Source organism: Brienomyrus brachyistius, chromosome 7 (genome assembly GCF_023856365.1).
Source record: "Brienomyrus brachyistius isolate T26 chromosome 7, BBRACH_0.4, whole genome shotgun sequence".
Lineage (NCBI taxonomy): Eukaryota > Metazoa > Chordata > Actinopteri > Osteoglossiformes > Mormyridae > Brienomyrus > Brienomyrus brachyistius.
The window spans coordinates 27,215,863-27,242,792 of NC_064539.1; the positions used below are offsets into that span (position 1 = coordinate 27,215,863).

The 26,930-nt window shown below is 39.5% G+C and overlaps 2 protein-coding genes across 8 annotated transcripts in view; both read right to left on the reverse strand.

Annotated features, from left to right (window-relative positions):
- The window catches only part of atp8b5b (ATPase phospholipid transporting 8B5b), a 30,971-nt gene extending 18,825 nt beyond the window's left edge, over positions 1 to 12,146 (reverse strand). The window contains exons 1-6 of one of the 4 annotated variants that reach the window (XM_049019397.1): positions 11,804 to 12,146; positions 5,976 to 6,057; positions 4,707 to 4,765; positions 3,556 to 3,669; positions 2,917 to 3,015; positions 1,822 to 1,883 (exon numbers count right to left, since the gene is read on the reverse strand). In XM_049019397.1, the coding sequence (XP_048875354.1) occupies positions 1,822 to 1,883; positions 2,917 to 3,015; positions 3,556 to 3,669; positions 4,707 to 4,765; positions 5,976 to 6,030 (389 nt within the window). In that variant the 5' untranslated portion in view covers positions 6,031 to 6,057; positions 11,804 to 12,146. Of the gene's footprint in view, positions 1 to 1,821; positions 1,884 to 2,916; positions 3,016 to 3,555; positions 3,670 to 4,706; positions 4,766 to 4,850; positions 5,908 to 5,975; positions 6,058 to 10,084; positions 11,610 to 11,635 lie in introns of those variants that run through there. The other 3 variants (XM_049019396.1, XM_049019395.1, XM_049019398.1) reach the window with 3 other exon arrangements.
- Positions 12,147 to 14,248: 2,102 nt separating this feature from the next.
- The window catches only part of LOC125745985 (protein unc-13 homolog B-like), a 103,246-nt gene continuing 90,564 nt past the window's right edge, over positions 14,249 to 26,930 (reverse strand). For all 4 annotated transcript variants that reach the window (XM_049019394.1, XM_049019393.1, XM_049019392.1 and 1 more), the window contains 9 exons: positions 21,831 to 21,919; positions 21,463 to 21,609; positions 21,107 to 21,230; positions 20,527 to 20,583; positions 20,088 to 20,168; positions 19,653 to 19,800; positions 18,947 to 19,039; positions 18,289 to 18,448; positions 14,249 to 17,331 (listed from right to left, as the gene is read on the reverse strand). In XM_049019394.1, the coding sequence (XP_048875351.1) occupies positions 17,046 to 17,331; positions 18,289 to 18,448; positions 18,947 to 19,039; positions 19,653 to 19,800; positions 20,088 to 20,168; positions 20,527 to 20,583; positions 21,107 to 21,230; positions 21,463 to 21,609; positions 21,831 to 21,919 (1,185 nt within the window). In that variant the 3' untranslated portion in view covers positions 14,249 to 17,045. The remainder of the gene's footprint in view (positions 17,332 to 18,288; positions 18,449 to 18,946; positions 19,040 to 19,652; positions 19,801 to 20,087; positions 20,169 to 20,526; positions 20,584 to 21,106; positions 21,231 to 21,462; positions 21,610 to 21,830; positions 21,920 to 26,930) is intronic.

A 26,930-nucleotide genomic window follows, 5' to 3' on the forward strand; every position in this document is an offset into this window, starting at 1 on the left:
GGAGTAGAACAACTGCTGAACCCCCGCAGTGTTTTCAGGAGGATCACCAAGTAGAGAGTCGATTACGAACCACTGCATCTAACCAGGGGTCTCAACCTATCAGCCAGAGGGCCACATTCGGCAGGCAACACGTTTTATTTTACTATTTAATCTAGCCCTCAAATCAATCTTTACTTTGTACTAAGGATGAAATGGTTTCACGAAAAATTCCCGAAGCTTAGTATTACAATTTCAGATTTAAATTATTAAAACCGTGGTTCATTACTTTGGAAAAAGTTCTCCAACATCAACGCAAGGTAGCAACAGTCACCCACGCACACTGGTGCAGGTACCGGATGCAACATGGGTTTGGTTTGTGTGAGCAAAAGCATGGGAGAAGGCAGTTACAGCGCGCTGGGGATTTTTCGCCTTTTAAGTGGACTAAGACTGGTATGGTCGTATTTCAGATTTCGTGATCACCACCTTATAGTGTATGCCAGGTAAATTAACTTTTTCTGAAATTCAGTAAGTAGTTGAACTCTTACGAGATGATATGGTTTTGATGTTTACATAGGTATTGGCTATGCTATTATTTTAATGTTTATTTAAACAAAAGCTCCAAGGTGCTGTTAATCGTATTTGTGGTTTTCAGTATAGAACTTAAATCATAACGCGATAATGCAGACAGACATACTTCAGATGGAGCTTATAGACTTACAGTGCAGCACTGACCTCAAAACAAAAGTTTAAAGATGCAAACAAAAACCCAAACATGATTCTAGCAATTTCTGAGAGAGTTAGAGTTGTCCAAACAGTTCAAGCAGGTCATGCGTCTGTTTGGAATTACATATCTTTGTGAGAAACTTTTCTCCACTATAAACTTAAATAAATCAAAATCCAGATCCAGGCTGCCTGATTGTGATGTTCAAGCCAGAGTGTCTACTGTCAACTCCGTCAATGCAAATGTAACTGACCTTACTCAGCAGGAGCACTGCCAAATTTCTGGCAGTAAGAAATAAACAAAAACTGACCAGGCAACCAGAATGTCCTGAATATAGTTAAAGTTGAAAAAGATAGCATACTTTTTTTTGTATGTGTATGTGATTTCTCACGTGGCATCCTTGGGGGAAGTCCACATAGGCAGTGACCCCCCAGGAAATTTGAGTTTGAGATTTAACCTGAATTTTTAATACAATAAACTTAATGACAGTCACTTCGTAAGTACGAGTTCTTAAGCTGGAGACTGCCTGTATACACATAGGCCACAGAATAGTTTCATTTTCAGTTTCCTGTTTTTGAGGATTTTTGGTGACCTCTGACTTGCAACACAATGCTGTGTTTCAGACGGCTTTGCTGAGTCCTTCGGCATTAGGTTCAAATCATCTGTAGTTATACATATTAAGGATTCCATATAATCCAGAGGATTTCACCAAAGTAATTCCGGGATTTTTATATGATTGAGATTAAACACGGGGAACTGTGCAAATGTCTTCCGGGGTATTTCAGAGCTGTGTGAATTTTGCAATAAGAAAAAAAACAATTATCAGGAATTCAAACATATTTGGAAGAAAAAAAGAGATTAATTCTGAGACATAACTTGACCAGAGTATGACACATATCTTGATGCCGACAAGGAGTTTTAAATGTCAGTGTTAGACAATGATGGTAAAATATGTTGCAACTAACTTCCCAAAACAGCGTCCAAAATTGTAACCTCCAAAATGTTAAAGTCCCATTTAAATCTGGCCTGCAGAGCTCCCGAAGGTTCGTAATCGCAACACCTTAATGTTTCAGTTATGGACATTCAGTAAAAAATAAATCTAATAAAATACTTGAACTCACTCTCCATTGATAAGGACGTCGACCAGACGGTTGTTGACCTGCTTGTCACTTTTGTGCCTGTTCTAAAATAGCAAGAGAGATAAGAGTATTTTTAAAAAGAGGTGGGAAAAGTGAGGAAAGAGGGAAAAGGAAACCATACCTTACCTTCATGGTGCCCAAAATCTCAAGCCGCATCCTGGATTCTTATATAAATACTGTAAATTCACTTCACATTTTTTCCTTCTAAAACACTTTCTGATAAAGGTTACCTACACGGTCCCACTTAGTTCTTTACTTTACTTCCATATTTTATAATTTTTTTAAGTTAGATGCTGCAACTATAATCATTAATTTACTAATAATGCTTGAACAGTGGTCATCAATTGCTATTGTACCAGCTCAGGGCTGCAGTGGTGGTATCTTTGGAATAATTCTTAATATACTAAAGCAGATTAAGATACACATCGTGTACTACAGGGAAACCCCAATTAAACAGTTTTAAAAAGTATTTGCGGCTGAATTTGGACTAGGCCCCAGCTTCCTAAATATGAACAAGTTGACTCTTCGCGGACAGGAAGTAGAGCATCTTTACTAAAGACGAAATACCACGATAAAGTAAAACAAAGAACCTATGAGGAATCTATACATTAACAAAGGGGAAAACAATAGCAACCTAATACTGACATCATAATTACTTGTGAGATACCATACACAATAATACTGGCACTTCCTTAAAATAAGTATTTTCTCTTTCAACGCAGGGCAAAGAAGGAGCCCATAGAAAACAAAGCCATTTGCAATGCTACTTTTTGATTGATACGTTTATTCAAAGTTCAAAGTTAAATAAGGGGATAAATCTAAAATGCAAAAATAAAGCAATGACAATACATTGCAAAACTTGAATGGGTTTAATATTTTTAAGACTTATTTTTGCACTTCACGGGATGTTGACTGGAATCCCACGAGAGTCGCAGTTTATCATTAAGGAACCCAATGTAAAGTGTCCAGTGCAAAAAGCCTGCAGTGCTTGTATGAATGCAAAACTCTCAGAAGTCAATATCTGTTTGCCATTCAGTAACAGTGGAGGTATATCTGCCAGGCAGTGGCTCAACTCACGATGTCGTCACTGGCATCTTTCGCTGCGGTTATTGACAACACCAGGACCAGGGGAACCACAGTGGTGAACCAGGAGAGCGAAGAAATGGCCGGAATCAACTGGAAGAGGACAAACAGCAGGTATGGTTTACATACAAGTACATGGAGGGAATTAATGGTGCCAGAGGAAAGGGAAAGTATGGAAAATACACTATACATGCAAAACATATTAGAAATATAAACGCATTCACAAAAAGACCTGTTAATACGAAGATGAGTAAATCTTAAAATGGTGCATACTGTATAAATGGGCACTATATAAGACGACATTAAAAACTGTCACACTTTAAGAAAACACAGGACATAAAACAGTGAAATTTCTTATTCAATCCAAGGTGAGATAATTATATATATGAAATAGGTTGATCAAATACACTGTGAAAATGGTATTACTTTTTGAACTAGATTAATGAATTTTTAAACATTACCAAAAATTCCCACAAACCTACAAGGCTTGGAGATTGACTGACATTTGACATTTATTTAGGCCTTTGTGTCCGTGATGTGTGCTTGTTTGTGTGTGCGCGTGTGTGTGTGTGTGTGTGTGTGTGTATGAGGGGTGGGGGAGGGGAGGGTTATTCGATGATGATTTTCTGTCACCTGGAGGATGAGGAGGAAGAGGAAATAGGCGTTGGCTATTCTCTGGAACTGCTCGAAAAGGTTCAGAGGCAGGAAGGTAATCAAGTTGTATTTAGAGGTTTTTATGGCATTTGTCTAAAGGACGAGCAAAGGAAAGAGAGACACGTTAGACCATCACCTGAAATAGATCAAATTATTTCAATGTTCACTTTCATTTATTGCTCATATCAATAAAATGCTTCATCAGTCCATCACACGTTTAATGACTAGCATAATTTTATGTGGCACATTAAACTGAACTAAAACTTTTTTTTCCCTAATGCAGTCTGTTACAAAAATACTAAAATTTTGCAGCATAACCGGTGCTTAAAGGAACCGCATATATTTAAGATACATATTGATGTTGGCCAATGAAACTGAAACACAGGCTAATATAGTGTCTGAGGTTTCATGCCTATATACATGCTTTGCTGTTTGCACATTCCATCGGCAACATCAGCGCGTCAAGGCTGAATTAACAAAGCAATTGTTCAGCTGTACATAAAATACACTTTCTAAATGCAGAACAGCGTGCACATTTTTAAGTGAAAAAGCCTTTTCATTGGTTCCCGTTCTGACCAATCCCCTTAACTTCTAAACAGGAAGAGCACTTACAATTTTAGCCCAAGAGTGAGCAAACCTTTTGTTTTTACAGTATAATGATATATGACTTTTTCTAGTAAAAAAGCACCATTTTCGTTGCTGGAAAACAGACAGCTGCACAATTAAATAAAAAATAACTGAACAGAAATGTATGCTACAAAAGTGTTTACTGCTGCAAATTCAGCTCATGAATGGTGTTTTGCCTCCCATGATACCGCAATATAAAAAACCATGTGCTGTTTATAGCATAGTTTATAGCAAATTATGGGTGCATAATTTTCCACATTTTTTCACTGTAACAAATCACTGTGGAGACCAGAACAACATACAGTGCTGTAAACTCTTAATAATTCATGTTACATTCACAAGTAAAACATTTTATTTTTCTTGCAATTGGATTGGGCCTATTTAGAACACTCATCATCCAAAACTGGAATCTTTGCAATATTCAAAATAAAAGCATGTTAAAATGGTTCTTAAAAAAAAGATGTAATTGTACATCTGCAGATGTGTACAGTTACAGTGCTTACTGCATATTTGTAGGAAAGATTGAGCTCTCTGTCATTAGCACGTAGGTGCCTCTCTTCCTCTGTTAGGCAACAGAAACACACTGAGTTAGACCAGAACAGTATACAGTGAACTGCGACTGCATATACAGTAGGAGTAACACTTACCACTGAAGAGATGTTGCTGTTTCAGATGTTTAACAAAATACATTGGCTATAAGTTTACCTTTGTTTCTTAAGTGAAGCAAAATATATTGCATCGATTGTGTTTTAATATTTCCGAAAGTGTATTTTACAGCATAATACTTTTTTGTTTTGTTTTCAAATAGTCACAAATCATAATGACTCAACTAAAGAAGTATTAATCCAGTATCCTTCTCGTATGTTGGCCTTAACCACGAGATTTGAACATCCTGGTTTGTGAGGAAGCTGACAAGAACCTTCAGCTTGTGCGGCTGTGAAAATGAAACCCGGAAACCCGAAGTACGTCATGTGACCAAATTATTATTCATTGGCCTTTTCATTTAAATGTTTGTTGGTTTAGTTTCTTCCCTTTAACCTGGATCTTAATTGAACAAACTGAACTATGAATTAGGCTAATGTGCTGAATTAGCTAAAATATGGAATCAGTTCTGCTTCAACCACTGTTGCTGATTTCGTCCTTGCATTTTGGATCTTGCATGTGGTCGTCAGTGAACTTGAGCTATACAACAATGCTTGTTGAAATGAACATTAACCTCCTGTGAATATTACTCTGGTTCAGTTATGATAGACTCACAAATACAGATATTATCAAGTGCAAGAGATGCTTAGCTGTCACCCAGTGTGTCCTTACAATGACTACTGTAGAAGATCCACGACTTGAGCAAGAGGTTGAATTGGCAAATCTGTGAATTACAAATCTGTCTGATGACTTACTACTAATGTCTTTAAACATTCTTGCTTAATTCTTGCGGGCAGTCTGTGGCTCTGTGGGTTACATGGCCATGTTGAAAGGTCACTGACTGAAATACTGTGGCTGCCGTAGTATAACTGCTAAGCTCGTGAACAAGACCCATAACCTTAACTTCTCCACGGTCCTTATAAAAAATAGTGAGCCCTCTGCTCTGAGCTCAAGCTTTGCTCTCTCGCCTAGACGTATACAGTATGTGCGTGTACTGATTTCACATATCACATCATTAAATACTAAATGCAAAATTCAGTGCACCAAACTGAATTAAATGATGGTACAATAACTATAGTAAGGCATCCTGTTCTGAAAAGTGGCATAATATCAGAACAGTTAAGACCTACCTTTCTTTTTATTTTTCCCATAGCATAAAGCAAAGGATGACATCACTGAGCCCATCCTTCATGCCATGCGTCCATAATATGTCTGGGGGGGGGGGGGGGGGGGGGGGGAGAACAGACAACAGCATTGCTGTAAATGAGATGACTCCTTAACCACACTAATCCAGGCATTTACTATGTGCTTTACTGTCTGCCCCGAGATGAAATGGCATCCTGGGAACCTGTCCATGATAACCACAAAACAACACAACTGAACACACAATGTTTAATTAGCTTATGATTTACAGCTCAAAAGTGCACTGAATGGCAGGAATACAATTATGAAATGTTTGTTATTGTGTTCGTTTTCTTCCTGTGCAATAGGAAGCTAGAGTCTCAATAAACATGCAGATGTAATACTTAGGCCTTTAATACAAAACATCCCATTTGTTTATTCAAACCAAGGACATGACAGGCACTAGGGTGACACCCTAGGTGGGATGCCAGCCCATTGTAGTGCTTGCACAATGTCGCCAAGTCTGTATATTATATGAAACTTTGGGCTTTTTTTTTCTGAAGTCGATTATAATTTCATTGAGTTGCACTGTTTTTGGGCTTGTTCTTATTTTGAGGTTGTGGTTTTAGGGATTTTGAAAACATAATTCACATTTTTGTTAGATGACAGATTTATCACTTGCAAAAATTCAAAAATTAATGACAGTTATACGCTACAAATGATGATGATGATGATGAGAACCCTTTATTGCTGTTGCAATACACCATGTCACAAATTCCAGCGAAAAAACTGTCCATCAACCCGACCATACATATACACAAACATCACAGTAGGGGGTAGACAGGCCGGGAGACAGGGGCAAACAGAGAGAAGAAAAAGAAACAGAATAACATGAGCAGAGAGGAGGAGAATAAAAAACCAGCCCCCAGACTGTACTCCAGTGGGGAGGACATTGTAGGTACCGAAAAAAACACCTCAGCAATGATCGACATTAAAGAGCCAGCATAGGTTTTCCTGGATAAAATAGTTTAAAACTTAAACGACATCATACCATGCAGCGCTGCCATCGGTTTAGACTATGTGTAACTATGCTTGGGTAGTAATTTCCTGTAGTCATGTTTAATTTTTCATACCATCATACTGTCTGTACGTTATACTGCAGTATATGGTATTTTGATTTTCCAAAGCAACACTATTTATTCACTGAGAGCAGTTAACATACATCATTTCACATCACTTGATTTAAATAAAAATTTTGGCCAGAATTTGATATTGAATGCATGGTTAAATGTTAGAGTTCTTGTTTACCAGATATCAAATATTTTCTTTGTGATCTTTTTGAGTTTGGTTTCCAACATTTTGTGTAAAATGTGCAACAAAGGTGCTTATTTGGTTTGTGGCAATCCATAAGGAGTTACTTATTGTCACACTAACAAAAGAAAATGATAAATTGAAACTTTATTGTCTTTATTGAATAATGGCTCCAGTTTGTGTTACCGTTGCATGCATGTTGTATTTACAAGGAACACACACAATATGGCACAACAAACTGTATTCCACGTGGTTGTATAGATCTGGCTTAATTTTAGGCTTGATTTTTCCAACTTACTTTGCAAAGTGGGCTTACTTTGGGCTTGTTTTTAGGGGCGAGGTTGTTACTTTGTCTGGTCACACACATATACAGGCACTCCAGGCAGTGATGCCAGCTAGCCCAACTGCATGTCTTTGGAATGTGGAAACCATGAGACATTGGGGAGACACACAAAATCCACACCGAGAGTTTAGGCAGGGAACAAACAGCTAATGCTAGAGGTGCGAGGCCACAGCGCTACCCACTGAAGCAGCACACCAGCCAGAAAGGGGTCACTGATTTTAATTTTACATTACTGGCACAAAACTAAGCATCTTACCTGCTGAAAAATACCAGGGTTCGGAAGTGAAATGTGAGACTTGCTGGATAAATGAATTTGAGATGGGATGAAATAAAAGGTAGTTGTTTTTAATCTGAGTAAGTAGGTAATTAAAGCCAGTGTGAAACCTAGCTACGCAAACGGTGCATTTGTGAAAACACGTATGATCTAAATGCAGAAATTGTGCTCCCACTAGTGTTACGCTTGCCTCATGCATGATCTTTATCCAGCACCGTTTGGTGAATTACCTTATCGTAACTGACCCCATAAACTACGCACAATGGCAGCCCCTATATAGAAATTGAGAGCACAGGTGAAGTTCTGTTTACTTAAAGTGTTACACTTTGTTATCTAACATTGTTAACCACTCCCCCCCCCCCCCCCCCCCCCCATCTGAAAGGTTTCTGGAATCATGGTGGGCTTAAAGTACAATGAAAGACAAACTGCAATTATGTACCAATAGATGGGTGACACTTTCCTCCTAAACACCATGAATATTACACTGCCTTCAGTTACACACTGGGGTTATCTAACCAACTTCAGATGAGCAAATGGGCAGTAGCAGTACGTCACCACCCGGAACCTTTGATTGTTTTTTTTTTTATTATTATTATTGATTCACAGCTTTAAATGAAACATCTCATTTTTTACAAGACAAAAAGATTTTATTTATGCTTGTTCAAATATACCTTTTACCATGTCAGGCAGAACTGTTTTCTGCCTAGAACAGCAATGAAGTACCCTTGGATGAGTCCTTCATTGCACTAATACTGTTAGAATTTAGACGTAAAAGCAGTGGAGAAGTGGACTGGGAGGAGTGGACCAAAGCTGGCTTGCTTTAAAAAAAAAGAGACTAAAATCTATACAAATTGTACTGGATGTTTAAATAGAGGTTGATAGAGTTTTGATAAAATTTTGAGGCCTCCTCAGAGCATTGACTTTCAGAGATGCTGCCCTCTAGAGGATGGATGGACTGCTAACATGTAAATCTCAAGTCTGGAGTGAGTCGTTCTCAATTCTCATATTCAAATATATAACCTATTTTTGAACTATTTGTAAACATATACTTGGGTTGCGCCGTGATTTAAAATATTCATCACAAGCTTTTATCTTTTTATGAAAATATATTTTGAATATGAAAAGAAACATCAGTAAAAAGATCATTTTAATATAAAACTCCATCTGCATCGCATACAGGTACATGTAATGATGTCTATTTACCACACTGAACAGTGAAGCGTAGGTCATTTTCCGTATTTATGTGTGTGCAGGATTTGCTTGACATGGTTATTTATATTTCAGGAAATTAACAATGAGTCTCACTGGTCAGTACAAAAAACATCCCACGCATCATTTCTTGGAAGAAGGACAAAAAAACAATACATTATATACATTTATATACCTTCAGGGGGAGCAATCAAAGGAAAGGGTGTAATTTATACAGCTGCTTTGAGAAACTAGTAGACTAACAATGTGTGCTAGATTTGCACAAATTCTGAAATGCAGTTTCAGATCAGGAGAGCAGCAATTTCATTGGGACCATAACGATTGTAACCATCTTGGCAAAAATCTCCCAACTCCACAATGAACAACAGTGGAAGCCCATCAGCAGTAAGGAGGCAATTCAGATAATATAACTGGATTAATATATGGTAAAGAAATACCAAAAAGCATGTAGGAATCGAACAGATTGTTTGATTAACAGCAAAGATTAATTCTTCCCTCAGAGTGCATCAGAGAACAACTGCATTTGTTCCATATATTATAAGTACCGAGGAACTGCTTCAAAATATCTTGACCATGGAAACTGCCTGTATTTTATGTTTGTTTGAGAACAGATACAGGAGTCAGGTCACAAAAGACTTTTTCTGATTGCTCGGAATAATAGTTAATAATTACTATGACCACTGATATGACAAAGATTTAACGATAGAATGTACTGTTTTATTTAGTTTTTTTTTTTTAAACACTAGGAAACATACAACTGGAATTTCCAAGAAACCTTTTAATCTCTCAGAGGATGGCATATGGATGAATTTTCCCATTGACCAATTTCAGTTTATCTGTTTCACTTCCCTTTGCTTTCAACAACTCCCGACATTTTCTAAACACTCCTCACAGAGCAATCGTCTCCAGTGAGAATATGACCAAAACAAACTCTCCAGTAAGACGACTACTAAGCATGGAAGAAGCAGAGGGAGCCTTACCAGCCGCCACAGGCCATCCAGCGTTCCCCCAGGTTATGCTAGCAGGCAGGGGAGAGTCCTTCACATTCCCCAGTTGGCCTTTTGTTTCTTCTTACTCTCTTCCTCAAATCCAGACACATGGACTGGCCTCGGACAGTGGGTGGGAATCAGAGCTGGAGTTTACTGGCAGCTTGTCCCAAACGTTCACGTACGAAGATAAACACATATGGCTCACTCTTCGGTCACATCCCCCGAACCTTCCCTTCCCTTCCCTCTCTGCCCTCCTACGCTGCATTAGCAATCTCGGCTACAACTTCCTTGTTTCTCTAATGTATAACTTTCCTGGAAGCTAAAAAAAGGAAACTGTCTTTTTTTTTTCTCTCTGTAGTGTTTGCTGTAGAAGCCCATCCTACTGGACTCCTTCTTCCAGCGCGCACAGGCAGTCAGTTCCTTGCCTGATGCAAAGCCAGATGTTTTCACTCTTCTTCCCTGTACCTCAGGCTAAAGAGTAATAGTATACAGACACAGCACTCTGCACCATTTGATAGCTTTCTAAATTAAGGCTTATACAACTTTGGTAAACATTGTTACAGAACACAGAACTATTCTATTATTAATTGTTCCAAAATGGAAAGACACACAAGAAATTCAGATGAAGTCTGCGGAATGCAAGCTAACTTTAAGTTGCTTTAATAGTTCGATTGATTTGAAATATGCCCGGACACTGGTTTAGTATAGATTTATAAGTTCTATTTTGCAATATCCAAAGTCAGTCTCACTAGCAATGCAGTTCGAATGTCACCTGGGGTTTAATACAATATAACACCAACTTCCTCAAATTACGTTAAACAGAATATTTACCTAGGGCTTACAAAGATCTACTGAAATGTTCAAACTGCCTCAGAAATGATCTTGCCAGAGTGAAAACTGAACCCAGAACATTTGTTTTGAGGATATGAAAGAAGTAACAGTAATCTGCAGGGTTAGGTCTGAGTAGTCAAACTGTCCCGATTATAGTGAAACCAAGGCAACTTTGAATGCTTTGTTATTCCTCCTAACCAGCGGAAAGTATATTTTTTATAAAGTAATCACAAGGAGACTTACAAGGAGACTTACAAGGAGACTTAAGAGCACTAACGCTGGACTTTGTACCGGCATTCATTTTTTTATGTCGATCTTATCGTTTATTGTAATGTTCAGTGACAGATGTTGTAATTCAAGGTTAAAATCACTCTGTGACCCATGTTAAGCTTCACCGCATGAAAGCAATCTATACCAATATAAAAAATATTAATGAAGACATGATGCTTTTTATGACACTGGTGTAGTGTTAATATATATTTAGTGTTCATTATATGGAGTACACAATGACTGCCTCTGTCAAAGGAGCAGCATGGCCTTATCTGACACGTTTCAGTAACACTAGATGTGAGTGACCGCAATTTTGTGTGACCCAATGATACGCACTGCTTTGGAAAACTGTTACAGAAAAAACATGCTATTGATACTACTAATCTTAACAACCCTTATTCTTAAAAGTATCAAATGCAATTTAATCACCATGAAACAAACCTGGTTAAGATGTCAGGTATGTCTTTTTCCGTATATCGCAATCATCCAGGAAGTTGGTGCTTAGTAAGCGATGGGCTTGAGTAGAATCCTGGTAACTTTGAGATCAGTTTCCCACCGCGAGAGCCAACATAAATCTGCCTCTTCTTCAGAGACTCTTGGATTCCCTACCTCGTAAAAATTGGGCTCCCTGCAGCTTCTCTCAATGCGCAGTGTGGCAGAGGAAGGAGAAAGCGTGGGCAGAAGCTGATAGGATCCTCTGACGGACGCGAGCGGCGGTGCGGGTGGAGAAAGAGACACTGCACGTTTTTGTGAAACTGAACACACAAGTCCGGCAGCTCAGTGCAGAAGTGAACAAATACTGCTGTGATCTTTGGACCCAACAGGAGACTGAGCAGGGTGTGTGAAGAGCCGTAAAAGTGCTGATAAAAAGACCGGCACGTCAACAAGAGGACTCACATCACCATTTGGTAAATCCAGATTATACAGTAAAAGATCACGGTTCACATCACTCATTTTCAGTTATGGAAAACAAATTCATTTATAATGATCAGGTACAACTGCCAGAAATACTCTTTGGAAGCAGTTACGTTAGATATTACGTTTATCTACCAGCATGCGTAGCAAACTATTCTTCCAAAGTATTAATTCCACAATGAAAGTGATATATTGCTCAGCACGAATTCAGAACATGTTGAAGAAAAATGTGAAAATGTACCATACTACAAAATCCATTGTAGGACATACTGAAGATTGAAAAAGAGTTAACAGAATGTGTCCTGCCTCCTTCAGCCATTAACATCTGAGGATCCAGAGGAATCCAATACTCAGGTGAGTACAAAGGGCTCTGTGTTACAGCAGGACTACAGTGGCTCTGTTGTAAAACTGAAATGAGTGCGTTTAATATTACAGCCCTTCCGCATTTTGCGCTAAAACATTGACTTGCTTCTGTTGACAATCATGCTCTAAAGAATATTCATATGCTGCAAAGCACAGACGCCATATTCAAGTTAAAACCTCCACTGTAAAACTTAAAATTAGCCCCACTTCAGAATGGAATTCAGGGAAGTCTTGAAATTCAGATGTCTGGCATTTATTTTTCTCTGCCTTGAATGAAACATGAGGTTATAATTTTGGAAAAAGCCGAGCTTTGCAAAGATAGTGTGTGTGTGTGTGTGTGTGTGTGTGTGTGTGTGTGTGTGCGTGCATGGGGGGGGAGGCAGGGGGGCTGTGACAGCAGATCCATTGACGATTTTTTTATTTATTTAGGACATTTAATATGTAGTTGATTTTTGTAAATTAACCAACGACTCCGTAAAACCTCCAGTGTGCCCCAGTCCCATGGAGTACTGGTCACAGACTGGTACTGGGGGTTGGGAACCACTACCAAAAGTTAGCCAAAAAAATAAAGACGAATATATTATCTTTTGAGATTTTTACAGAACTGTATTGTCAAAAATGGAGGTCATGTTTCTTTCATGAATAAATATCGTATTGGTCGTTTAAGAAGTACTCGTGTACAAATTCACATATACTGATCAGGACATCCAGTAATCCAAAATGATACTGTATGGAAAGTAGATCCAGTCTAAGGTATGATCTGAAATGGTACATCCATAGATCGAACATAAAAACAGTCACTTGGGCATTGCACCTGTAGGAAATGAGATAGATACAGGTATACCCCTCTTCATGAACGTTTGCTTTACACTACCTCACTCTTACGAAAGACCTACATTAGCACCTGTTTTCACTAACCAAAAAAAATCCAAAGAGGATTTTCACCTTTATGAAAAAAGGAGAAAAAAGCAAAAATAGCGATTACTGTTCAATTTTTTTTCAATCAGCAAGCCAATTATAGATAAACAGTCATACGCTGCATAAAACTTCAGCGAACAACGGACTGCAGATATAACGGTTGTGAAAATTCCTACTGCCTAGTGACATCATAGCGCAATATATTATTCACGTGTTTGTGGTGTGTTTCTGGTGTAAAACCTACCGCACTGCCAGTCATATAAAAGTATAGCCATACAATTATGTACAGGACATATAATGTGATAAATACAGTAACAGTTATGTACTTTTTATGGCTAACGTAACCCTGTCGTTAAACAATGTATGGCTGTGTTGGTTGTGCTAAATGAAACTACACTGATACGGTAATTATTTCTACTTTATATAGGCAGTGTATTTATCATAGTATTCCTGCTTTTATTATATTTTGATGTTATTTTAGTTTTTGTGTGTTATTTGGTTAGGTAGGTTATTCCTCAGGTCTGGGAACACTCAATTTTTTTTCTCATACTAATTAATGGTAAAATTCATGGTTTTCGCTTTACGCCGCTTTGGCTCACAAAGAGTTTCATAGGAATGTTCTATTTTCATGAAGCGGGGGGCACCTGTATTTGTCATAAAGTGTTAAAATGAAATCATTTTCAGTATTTGATTAAATAATTATATTCCGCATTTCTCAAAAAATAATTCAAATGAAAAAATAAACATGATTTTTAAAATTATGTGTGTGACGGCAGTCATACCTAATTCTCTACATCTATTCATACTTAACATCAATTTTGTTTAGGAAAACTGAAATCTGTATTAAATACTACAGTATAAACATTGTGTTTATTATATCTGCCATTTAATTTGAATAAAACAAGGATCAGTTACTGTATCTTGCAAAAAATAAATGGGGAAAAAAGTTCATTAAATTGTTTAAATACAAAAATCACTAGTTATGTATACATTTAATGATCAATACTATTTTTCCCAGTGTTGTTACATAAAAATTCACAACCCAAATCTAGTTACTTTGATTGCTATACAACACATGCCATTACGGTGACAATGGGCAGGAATTCACATATAAAGTATTAACAAAGGAAAAGCACTGCTTGGCACCGATTATGCACACAGTATTGCAGATCCCACCTTCACATTTGGCCAGAAGCCTTACCCCCATCCCACATAGGCAAACCTCCATTTCATCTAGGCAAACCTCCATCCGATCTAGCCACTCCCCCACCCATCTAGCCACACCTCCATCCGATCTAGCCACCCCCCCCCCCCAATCACATTTAGCCACACCCCTGTCCCATCTAGCCACACCCAAAGCCCAAGAGTAGATCCTCAACTATAACCTGCAAACCAGCAAGAAGGTTGCGGGGTCCCAGCATGTGACATCCAGACGACAGCCATGTTGGAATGCACATCAGAGAGTGGTGATGTGGGTGTGAAAATGCAGTGGAGAAGAACAAATGCTGTTAGCCACACGGCCAGCATCGCAGTGAGCAGCCAAATGGGTTTCAGTGAGAGACATGTTATCACAACAGAGTCTTTAGATTTTCTTGGAGTCTGACTGAAGAGGGATGGTTCATCAAAAAGAGCCAACAACAAACACTTATACTTTAAGAACAGAAAGGTGACAGAAATAAAAATAACAGCAAAGTTTCCAAGTGGCTAAACGAACGGCCAGAGAATCATGTATTTCAAAGAAAAAGTGCATGTTGAGAATGTCACCTACTATTGCTGTCTGAAGTACATTTCTCTCCATTCTACTAGTCTTTTCACTAGTTTTTTATGATCAACATAGCATAAAAGCACAATATTACTGTGTGATTGTTATACAGAGATTTAACACTTGGCATCTTGTGTATTCACCACTTTAAGGCCACTGAGTAAGAAAGAAATAAAAACTCACTAGAAATGAAGAATAAATAAAAAAAAACATTTGTGAATGTGTGAGCGGGACTGCTCCACACACTGATATGGACGTGACTGAAAGGCTGGGAAATGCATCCTTATAAGAAAACCAAAGCGATCACACAGTGATCCTCAGATCAAATTGACAGCCTGATTACAGAAATCGCCTGGTTTCTCTCCATCCAAACAGTTAATTCTCATGCCAAGTCGAATAATAGAGTTAGTAATGTTTAACAAATCTGATTTAAACATAAATCCCCCTCTATATCCCACTGAAATATGATGTTTCAGGGCCTGAAATTTATCCGTCAAGATGAAATTCACAGCCACCCATTCACAGAAATCAGATTCAATGCTATCTCAATACCCAGAAACCAAAACGTTTAGAGACAATTTTCCAGTGTACGACATTAAAAGCTAAATCCCACTAAATAAATAGATTAATAAATAATAATGAACATTCACAGCTATTCCTAACTTCGCCTGACACATACTCATAAAAATATGTTGGAACTACTCAGTCCCTGCATGATTGCATGGGAATCATTCTCACAACCATGAGAAGACCATTTTAGCCCCAATACCTTTAAGATAAAGTACATATGAATACAGAGTGCTGTGTGTGGGGAATCTATGAAGGCAGCATGTGCGAGCTGCCCGTGGACAGGCCTCCATTACACCTTTATGCTCCAGGCTGCTCGGCGAGATCGCGTGGGTGTCGTGAGAACGGCGTGACCAAATACTACACATAGCCAGAACCTTAGCGAAGGCACTCAGTTTAGGCTTAACGCATCTCTGACTGACCAGAACCAGCAGCTGTCTGAGCACGGGAGACTCTGGGACACTTACCAAGAACAAACAGTGCGATAATAAAAGCTGGCTTTACTGGTCCAAAAACTAAACAAAAAAAAAAAGAGAAACGTCAAACACTTGAGACCATACCGGCATGACCGATACAAGACGCTCTGCCATGTGTCACCTGCCAAATGGTCTGATGTACAGACCGAGATAACTGCCAAAAAAACTTAAGTTTGTTCGTATCATTCTACAGTTTTCCCAGCGTCTATGAAACATAAGCAGATATAAATTCTTTCAGTGTGAAACGTGTGGCTATGTGTGCATATCGGACTTCCCGATATAACGATAAATTAAAGTCTCAGTGTTACCAGGAGCACAGTCAATACTGCTTAACACTCTGTGGCACAATCACACATCCAAATTCACACATGTAGGTAAAGGTAAGGCATCCATGATGGGAGCATATTGCACGTGGCTAGCATAGGGAGTGAGGAGATGGCAGATTGGCAACTGGACGAGAGGGCAGACGGCATTGAGGACTCTAGAAGATCTACAGTGACAAGACTGTGTGTTTATGCATGACACAGCTTCAGATGAAACAGGAAGTTTGAGGAAGCAATTTTTGATGGCTTCATGTGAGCCAAAGAGAATGCAGGGTAGGCAGGTATGGCTGGAAGTTAGACCAGGAAAGACCTTCCTCTTCCTGCTTATGCATGTAGCCGAAAGGGTTGCTTTTATTACATTTTTTTTGTGACACTTTAAAGGAGCAGAATACTTTAGCGGTTAAAAGAGTTAATCTCTTCCCAGTTACCAGTATATGTCGCAAACCTTTGGTGTTACGGACCAATGACCTGCTCATTGTTCATGATTGGCACCTGTCAGAGCCCCCACCCCCCTTGCAGTCCCCTGTTCATCTGCCTTCCTCAGCTGACCGTGTCTCAGACTTGAGCTTGACAAACTCCTTGGCCACCTCGTCACCAGCGCGCTGGGACAGAATGCGCAGGATGGTCTGTCCCGTGTCGTCCAGGTGTACCCTGCAGCCGAGGGGACACCAGCAGGCACAGCTGCCCCGCTCGACCACGTCGCGCAGCTGGAGCACGGAGATTCCCAGCACGCGGTCCGCCCGTCCGAAGCAGTAATCTTTCACGCACACCTGCAGCTCATAGCACTGGGGTCCGTCCTCATTCCCCAGGATGCTGCAATAAGAAAACAGAGAATAGATTGCTCAACCAATCAATTAATATAATCAGCCTAACCAAATCATTTACAAGTTGGCAAATGTTTTTGGACGGCAGGGGGAAATCAGAGCACCCTGAGGAAACCCCACGATAACAGCAGGGAGAATGTGCAAACTCCACACAGATAGAATCATGGCAGAGACTCAAATCCAGGTCTCAGAGATGTGAGGCGACACTGCTAACCACTGTACCACCATGCTGTAAAGATGCATTCACAGAAAACTGTATGTATGATACTTATTTATGTTACAATAGCAGCTACAAAATTTTGCCGTACAATGACAAAAAAAAAGCTGTTTTCATTTTGCAGCCTGGGCAGAGATACTACAGATTATTTCTTGGCAAAATCTCTTTGGGAAAGATTGTGGAGGTAAAATGAAAATTGGAATGTGGGGAGAGTGGGGAACAGTGCAGATGTATAGAATATAGAAGGCAGGCAGGCTTTTGGTTAAGAGAGCTTATAAGAGTACCACAAAAGAATAACTGTAGAAATGTACTACAAAAGAATGGCTGTAGAAATGTACCACAAAAGAATGACTGTAGAAATGTACCACAAAAGAATGACTGTAGAAATGTACCACAAAAGAATGACTAGAAATGTACCACAAAAGAATGACTGTAGAAATGTACCACAAAAGAATGACTGTAGAAATGTACCACAAAAGAATGACTAGAAATGTACCACAAAAGAATGACTAGAAATGTACCACAAAAGAATGACTGTAGAAATGCACCACAAAATAATAACTGTAAAAATGTACCACAAAATAATAACTGTAAAAATGTACCACAAAATAATAACTGTAAAAATGTACCACAAAATAATAACTGTAAAAATGTACCACAAAATAATAACTGTAAAAATGTACCACAAAAGAATGACTGTAGAAATGTACCACAAAAGAATGTACTCACAAGTGGAAAGTTTCATTGAACTTTGGCGCCCAGCTGTTGTTCTTAGACTTGGTGGTGAACTTGCGTTTTTTGTCACTGAGGTGGGGTCCGATCATAGTGACCTCGACAAATGGCCGGAACATTCCAGACGTCTGCCACTTTAGGTCATTTGCTGCAACAACTGGAAGACAATGAACAGTATCAGTATTCTGTATAACTGCAAATGTCCCTCACTCTTTGGGAGAGTTTCTGTCAGAGTTACAGTAGGTGGCATATTCTGTAAAATAAACTAATGAGTGAGATAAGACATCTTGACATTTCTGTGCATCTTTATGATATTTTGGGAAAAGTTAAGTCACCTGCACCCATTTCCCCAGAATACTGCTTCTGTTTATTCCCTAGACTCCAATACCAGAAAACCACCAGACGAGACCTTTATTACACACTTTGGAATTCTCCTCTTTATACAACTCTCTTTCTTCCCTCACACTGAACCAGCTGCTGTCTGTTCTCATTTATATCCTCCTTTTTTTAGGAGCTGTTGCCCCAAAGTTCCTTCCTCTTACTTAATCCTTGCTAATTAAAGCACTTCCTTTTCACCGACGAGTGAAAGACACTTTCAGTTTCTAAATGTAGCTCAGGACCTGAATGCCAGGCTTCTGCTTGATTCTGAGCTCACCTTTCACTGTGACCTTATGCTCCCCGGTGCCAGGATGAGTGAAGAGATCCACCTGTATGGACACCTCCCCCACAGCCTTGTCCACACCTGAGCCTTTGCAAACACAAAGGTGGGGGACAAGAATTAACTGTCTATACTCTATTTTGGACACAGTGTTTTCCAACATCTTTCCACCTTGCGTGCTGTATTGAAGATCAACTACTTTGACATTCATCCACATACAGGAAACCTCTTATGAAAATATTTGTAAGTGCATGAGCGGCTTATAACCATACTTCACATAAAACCATATGTAACACAGTAAAATACAAATTGCATGATTGTGATTCGCTGTGGAATCCAGCACAATAGGGGCTCTCACTAACATGAAGCTCCCCACCTACCCTTGTTTGGCAGTACTTTTTCATTTGCGGTAAATCTTATACCCTTCCCATTATGCACTGGCGGAAGATGCAAAAGCAGCAGGAAAAGACAGAGAAAGAGAGATGAAACAGGACAAAGTAACAGGGGGACAAGGGAGATTATCTACAGAGCTACACTACCACTCAGACACAGTACAGTGCTGCATATCCATGGACAAGGTTCTGAGTGCAATAAAGACATTTGTTAAAGGTTTCCTCTAGGAGAAGTGATCCCGAGATAAAGTAAGAAAGTTCAGAAGCATTTTCTGATGTATATGCAAGATAAACAGGAGTGATTTTAGTACCCTGGTTGTGTTGCGTAGTAACAAAGGTCCGGATGAGAGCATCTGTGGTCTGGGTGTACAGCGAGAGAGCATAGCGCAGGGACGACAGTTCTGGACTCTTCTCCAGGAAGGTCTTCTTCAGCCCGTTTCCTCCAGCATGGAAATATTGCTGCGGTGTCAAACAGACGAATGGATGAGGAGTGGATGACCACAATTTTCAGGTACCACCTGGATTAAACCGTCTTTATAAGAAAATGAATCTAGCTACTCCTGCTTTGTATTTCACATACTTTACTTAAGCATCCTTGATATACAGTTTTTGTGCCTTTGCATGTTACTACAGACCCTACCAAGCTATCTTTGTTAAATGATTCAAAATAAAACAAACCATACTAATAATAAAGCTGCATGTCATTATTATAATGATACAGTAGGACTTTCCTCTAATTGTCTCACCTTTATTGTGTCCAGGGCCATGTCCATGACAGCACATTGCTTAGGTGTGAGGCTTTTTGCCTCTCCTGACACCATGTGATCCTGAACACCAATCAGAAAATTGTGTCAACGGGGTGGGGGGGGGGGGTCACTATATTCCTGCTCAGATTATGAGACAGACTGGAAGTCCCACATTCTACAATCTCCACAAGGACTCCATAATCCTGGAATTTTTTTCATCGTCTCACTTTAAGCCATTTTGAACCCCGTGAATCATACCATCGTCACAAACATAGCCAGTCAATGCGGCACTGAGCTTTGCAGACCAGCCATCTTTTCAAGATTAGTTGAGATTTAAGCATTGATGTGTTGTGTTATCCTAAACAATACTAAGCTCCACTGATAGCAGGATACATCCAGCCATAAAAGGGGAGGGATGGCATACAGTATGACACGATACCTTGAGCTTGGAGATGTTGCCCAGCTCCTTGGCGGCAGAAAGAATCATCTGGGCTCCCTGTAAACCCAAGTGAGACACAAGAAGACAGGCATGTAGGATGGATAAACAAGACGGTAACGAATACAACCTGTCACAAACAGGTCGCATACACTCATACTTTTGGTCAGTCAGTTAAATAATTCCCCCTCAGTTGCGAATCTTTTCATCTGAATGATTAACTTTTGATGTGCATTTGAATATTTCAGCTACTCGTAAAAGATCGGACGTAAAAGAACAGGGAGTTCAGTAATTTCTTACAGTATCATATTTATGCTGCAACATGAAATTATTGTTATATTAACAACAGCAACCCAACTGGATTAATTACACCAGTAAAGTGTGTTGGAGCTCAATATAGCATACATATGACACACCCACAAACTGGCCTGACATCTATATCCACAGAACATTACTTTTGTATATGCAGATTTAACCACTAGAGGGCACCCACTGATAAGAAAAGCTATAAAGCTCTTACTACAAAATTAACGAAATCCACTAGACATCTCCAGTATAGGTGCAAGGGGAATGAAGGACTCACTGTGGTGTCACTGCCCTGAGGCAGGACGATGGTCTTCTCCAGGCTGTTCATCACAATCCTCCATAGGTCCTTTAGTACACGCTTGAGAACAGTTTTTTCACACACTGTTGCAAAGAGCATCAGGCTGGACACACAAAAAAAGTTAGCACCCATCTCACATACATAGGCAACATAAAAAACATTAAAAGTCTGCTTCTAATAAATGCTAGAGAGTAAAGCAAGTGGCTAACAAAGGTTAACGTGACAAAAATTTGCAGATAAAATTGTGAACTGGTAGAAAATATACGTATGAATTATGATACCAAAACAATAACACAACCTCTAAGATGGACATCTAATTCCAAATCACAACTCACTTCCCATCTAGGAAGTCCATGAGAGGTCGCAGTACATTATCAGAGTCGGCCTCCACGGTGTTGCGGCTGTTGGAGTTGACAGGACCCTTGATCTGATACAAGAGGTCAGCCATCTGCCTCAGACAGTCATCAATTCGGCTCTGGAAACTGGGATCAAAGGACAGCACATGGTTTAGCATCCAGAGCAGAGTCACACAAAGAGTGCAGTTTCACACTCATTACTACACTACTTCTAAATAACAGCAAAAACATAACTAGAATCATTTGGATATTATAAAACCAGTTTAAGTGTGTGTGTGTGTGTGTGTGTGTGCTTTTAATCATGTTAAAGAAGACACTTCAGTAAGACTGCAAACAGAAATTCCTACCTGTTTCCAAATATCGCACTCAGCTCATCCAGCACATTATTTAACTTCACCTGCAGCTCATTCAGGAGGTCACTGGCCTCAGGATCCATCTGTTGCCAGGCAGAAGACATAGAAACGTGCGGGTAAGAGAGAAGCTCACTGGCACACATTTGGTGTAATGCACTCAATGACCTTGGATACAGGACTACAACTCCTCTACGATATAGACCAACAGGACTAAAACTCCTCTATGATATAAACCAACAGGACTAAAACTCCTCTATGATATAAACCAACAGGACTAAAACTCCTCTATGATATAAACCAACAGGACTAAAACTCCTCTATGATATAAACCAACAGGACTAAAACTCCCCTTCGATACAGAGCAGCAGCAGGTCACCCCTAGAGGCTGAACACAGACACAGCAGAAGCTGCATATCCTAGTAGTAAGCCAGCAGGGTTTGTATGATTTCAGGTGGATTTTGGTGATCCAAACTACTCTGCATTATTTAACAACAGACATCATGTTATAGGTGGTGTACAACCCATAAAAGGCCCACGTGAATTTTTATGAGGGAATTACCATGTGAATCAATATCGCCCCCTTTATCAGTCACTTGATCAAGCACAATGTTCAGTAATAAAATGATGAAAGTGGTCTTTGTGCTCCGTCTGCGAAGGTGTGCATGGATTCTAAGCACCAGTTAGTGTAACAGTCCTCTTTGATCTCCAGCCCTCATGTTTTTGATGATACCGTCCCCTCATAGCACAATGTTTCACAGCTACACGCAGGTGGAAAGCACGAGACAATTACTCCGAGGGGAAGAGTACTGGAACACCAGCGATCTTATGTATAGCCATAATCTTTGCGCCTAGCGCCTATTACTAAAAGCAAGATGTTCAGAAAATTTTTTAGATTTAATTTAAAATTATACTGCAAGAAAAACATTGCTGTAGCCATGTTTTGCTATTTGTCCACATTCAAAAAGATAAATATGACCCTAAATAAAACCAGCTGTTAACAGGATATATATATTTATATATATATATATATATATATATATAGGACCACTGCATCTGACCTATTGGAATTTATTAATACCATTAAGCAAAACGGAAGGTTTTCTTGGAATAACACGCTCAAACACTAAAAGAGGACCTATGGAATGCATGGAACAGGGCAAACAGACCCCATACTGGAAAGAGCCTGGGAAAACTAATTAAAAATTGAGTTGAGTATTTCAGGTCAACATCATCTACAAAAATTCCAGGCAACTTGCTGGCTTTCTAGTTTTGCATGCAAAAGTGAAAACATATTTTATAAACTAACCATACAGAACAAGAACTAGGAAAGGTAATGTCAGAGGGAGGAGAATGTGCTGCTGAAGGAAGATGCACACTAGAGCCAGAGCATCACTGTAGCAGGAATCATCTGTAGTTCCCTTTGCTGTCAGAATTTTCACTCTCATCATGTCCCCTAAATACTGATATTGGGGGGGGGGGGACACACGTCCCCCCATCCCCAGTGTGGGAAAAAAGTTCCAATAAACCTGGGGAGAGATGCATATTGGGATTGCTGTCAATGTCTTAGGCCTTAGACAAGAAGAGTGTGTGTGTGTGTGTGTGTGTGTGTGTGTGTGTGTGTGTGTGTGTGTGTGTGTGCTGACCCTCTAACTGATCAGCTGAAACCGCCTGTTTGTGACTATAATCGGAAACTCATTTGCGGAAAAAAACAGGACATCCTGCATAGGCTGCCCAATGCTGCATAGGAAGTTACCAGGAGAGCAGTCCGGAACATCTGGCAGGGGAACAGGCTTATGTTCTTATGCGTCTGCTACATTTATCTATGTTAAGAATCATGTGATCTAATGAGTGCTAATGAAATGTGTTATAACGAATTAAGCAAATGGACGAAATTTATGAGATGAGGGTAATTTGATTTACTTAATTTTATGGTATTGATCAACATAGGGATATGTAAGGGGCTAGCGGAGGTAGGATTAACAGATGGCGACTGGCTGTCTGGCCGCGGGCCTAAAGGAATGTAGAGGTGCACGAGGTCATCACCTCTGAGGTCATCACACACTCTGCTCGTGGACAGGAGCCACTGTCTTAGCCAATGGGTTAAAAGGTTGCCTTTTAGGGGAGGTACAGAAATGTATGAGCCGAGCCTTTCTTTAGTTTAGGGTTCACCCTGCTTTAATAAAGAAATTTTATCTTACTCAAGTGATGTCAGGTAAAGTTTACTGTCATGCTTAGCGCCGAACAAAATTTAGAGAAAGAAAAGCGAGTACAGGTTTGTTTGTTTGTTTTTTTTTTTACTTCCGCAGATACTCCACTAGGTGTCACCAGGTGGGCTGCAGCTTCAGTTTCTGCCCTTTGCTACGGCTTCAGTTCGGTGGCCATTTATCTCAGGTCTATCAGAAGTTGATTTCCAGGTGTAGATTTGCATCCATATAATGTTTTGTGAAGTAATAATAAGATTAAATATCACATAGAGCTAACAGTGTAACAATATGAAACATTTATCAGGGCTGAATTATCTTATCCACAAGGTCAAGCAGCATATCTAGGTTATCCTTCTCTCTGCTGTCACCAAGCGCTGTTGGGACTTTCCCCATACAATATGGCGGCATAGGGTGAAGAAGATCTGTTACTGTGACAAAAATATGAAGTGTCTGAAACTGCCCGTTTATGATTAATCACTATGCAGTGCTGCTATAGTTTTGGGGTGATGTCACAAAATTTGTACACTATCAGTTGGTCACCCATACAATGGGTCTGCAAAGTTTGAAAAAGATCCATAAATTACTTTCAGAGGTATTGTGTTCACAAGAGCAAGCTGCCCTTTTCTTCCTTTGCTGCCACATAACACTACTATTCATTTGTTGGGCAACTGTCTCAAAATCACACCGGGTTGAGATCTTCACCCGTATAATGTTTTCGTCAAGCAGTAATAAGATCCAGCGAATTGACATCACATGCACAAAATCTGCTTTCATCTGCTTTCACCCTTCCCTTTGACACCTCTAAGTGGCACTGCATTGATTATGGAGTAATCTGTCTCAAAATATAATCACTTCTAGTTGGTCACCCACAAAATGTTTCTGCAAAGACTGAAAAAGATCCATCATATACCTTTTGATCATGCTAACTGGATCAAGTGGCTGAAACTGCCATTTTCTTTGCTATCACTGTGCAACACGGGTGTCTCGACGTCTGATTAATAACAGGGCGACCCACAGACAATGGGTCTGTTTGAAAAAGTTTGAAAAAGACCACTAAAATACATCCTGAGTTATCACACTAATGAGAAAGTGTCTATGGTAGTGGCGGAATGTTACATTGACTTCCAAGTTTAGGGGCCGCTAAAAAATTCTGCACTCTTATGATTAGAATCAATCTTATGATTTTGCATAAACCTAAACATTGTAGCTCTAATGAAGCAAGAGGAAAAAGGTCTGGGATCCAGGTTACTGGAGCCAAACGACACAGATCACACGCACATACAGACGTGGTTAAGAATGAAGGGGCAGGTGGAGGAAAATCAATACTAATAAACTTAGTTATCTGACTCCACCAAAGATGGTTGAGTCTCTGAGAATTGAAGCAAATCCATTATCTTTCATCGATTCTTGTCACAAGCCCAAACACACACCTGCCTCTGTTTATATGGGTAGACAGAAACACACAGATCTCCCAAAATCAGGTTCAGGTGCTATTCCATTTTGTTAGATAAAAAAGCGAAAGAAAACCAATACTGTAGGTCTCCACCTGCACTACAACTTAGCTGACCTTTTTCTGGATCCCACAAAGGGAAACACAATTTTCAGCAAAATCTGTGAATGCTGTCAGAAAACTAAAAATGCCAAAAGCCTTGTATTTTGTTTGGTTACTTATGGTTAAGGTTAGGGCTAGGTTTGGGTTAAGGTTGTCATAGTTGGGATTAGTGTTTGCCCATAGAAATCAATGGGCAGTCCCCATAAAGTTATGAATACAAAACCTCTGTGTGTGTCTGTGTGTCTCTTTCTTTCCTTCGATTTGGGAGTAATTACCATAATTAGTTCATTAAGATTACAGTAGGGCTGGTTGTAGAATTCATGTTTAGATATTACGTATGCAATGCAAATGGAAACTGTAAAGACACAGATTTCTGTTCCACGTGTTTAAAGGGACCATTCGATGTTTATAGTTCTGTGGCGGCATAACATTCATATAGTTTCGTGAATTACATGAACTACCATCATGGAATTTGAATGTGGCTAATGAGAGCCACAAAACCAGTGATATCAGCAAAGCAGCTCTTTAAAGACAAGCTAATATTCCAGTGAAACATCGGCGTGACTGATGACGCTTTGAAGACAGGGAAGCAGGAATAATCACGGTATCATTTCCTTGCCATTAACATAACTATCCTCGCTGATGTCCACTACACTACTTGAAAGTAAGAGTAAAGATATGAAAATTCATACATGTGCATTTTTTTGCATATGTATGTTGAGTCACATCAGTGACATCTGGGGATTTTCTTATGTTAACACCCACATTTTCTTCTGTTGTTTGGTTCTCAAGCTATGGATGAGAACATAAGAACATGACAAAAGTTACTGTTACTCACAGCCTGTTAATAAAAGCCATAACCATTTACACGGAACTTGTAGGGTCACGTGTCCATCAAGTACAACCTCCACATTTACTGCTATCCAGTTCTGAGCTACCTTTAGTTACTACACAGGCCCCCAGTCCTGTAAAGACTGGAGAAACTTCATAGGGTAAAGCTAAATGTATTTCTGCGATAGGCTTGTGTATGTCTTCTTTCATTGCTTCTCCAATGGCATCAGGAGGGATGAAACATATATTACCTTCATACCAAACTAAGGTTATTTATACGCCCACTCTTATATACTCTGTTACGGTCCTAAATCATAAAGGCACTTCCTCTGACAAAGACCTTCTCTCCTGGGAGTAGTTGCTGAATACCACAGCGATGCATCCCAAAGTATTTTCCCAGGTTACACATAAAATTATCAAAGCAGCTACAACTTATGTGTTGTGGGTGTCAAGGCCAGTTACAGTATCAGCATGAAGGAGCTACAGGGAACGATTCTAAAAGGTAAG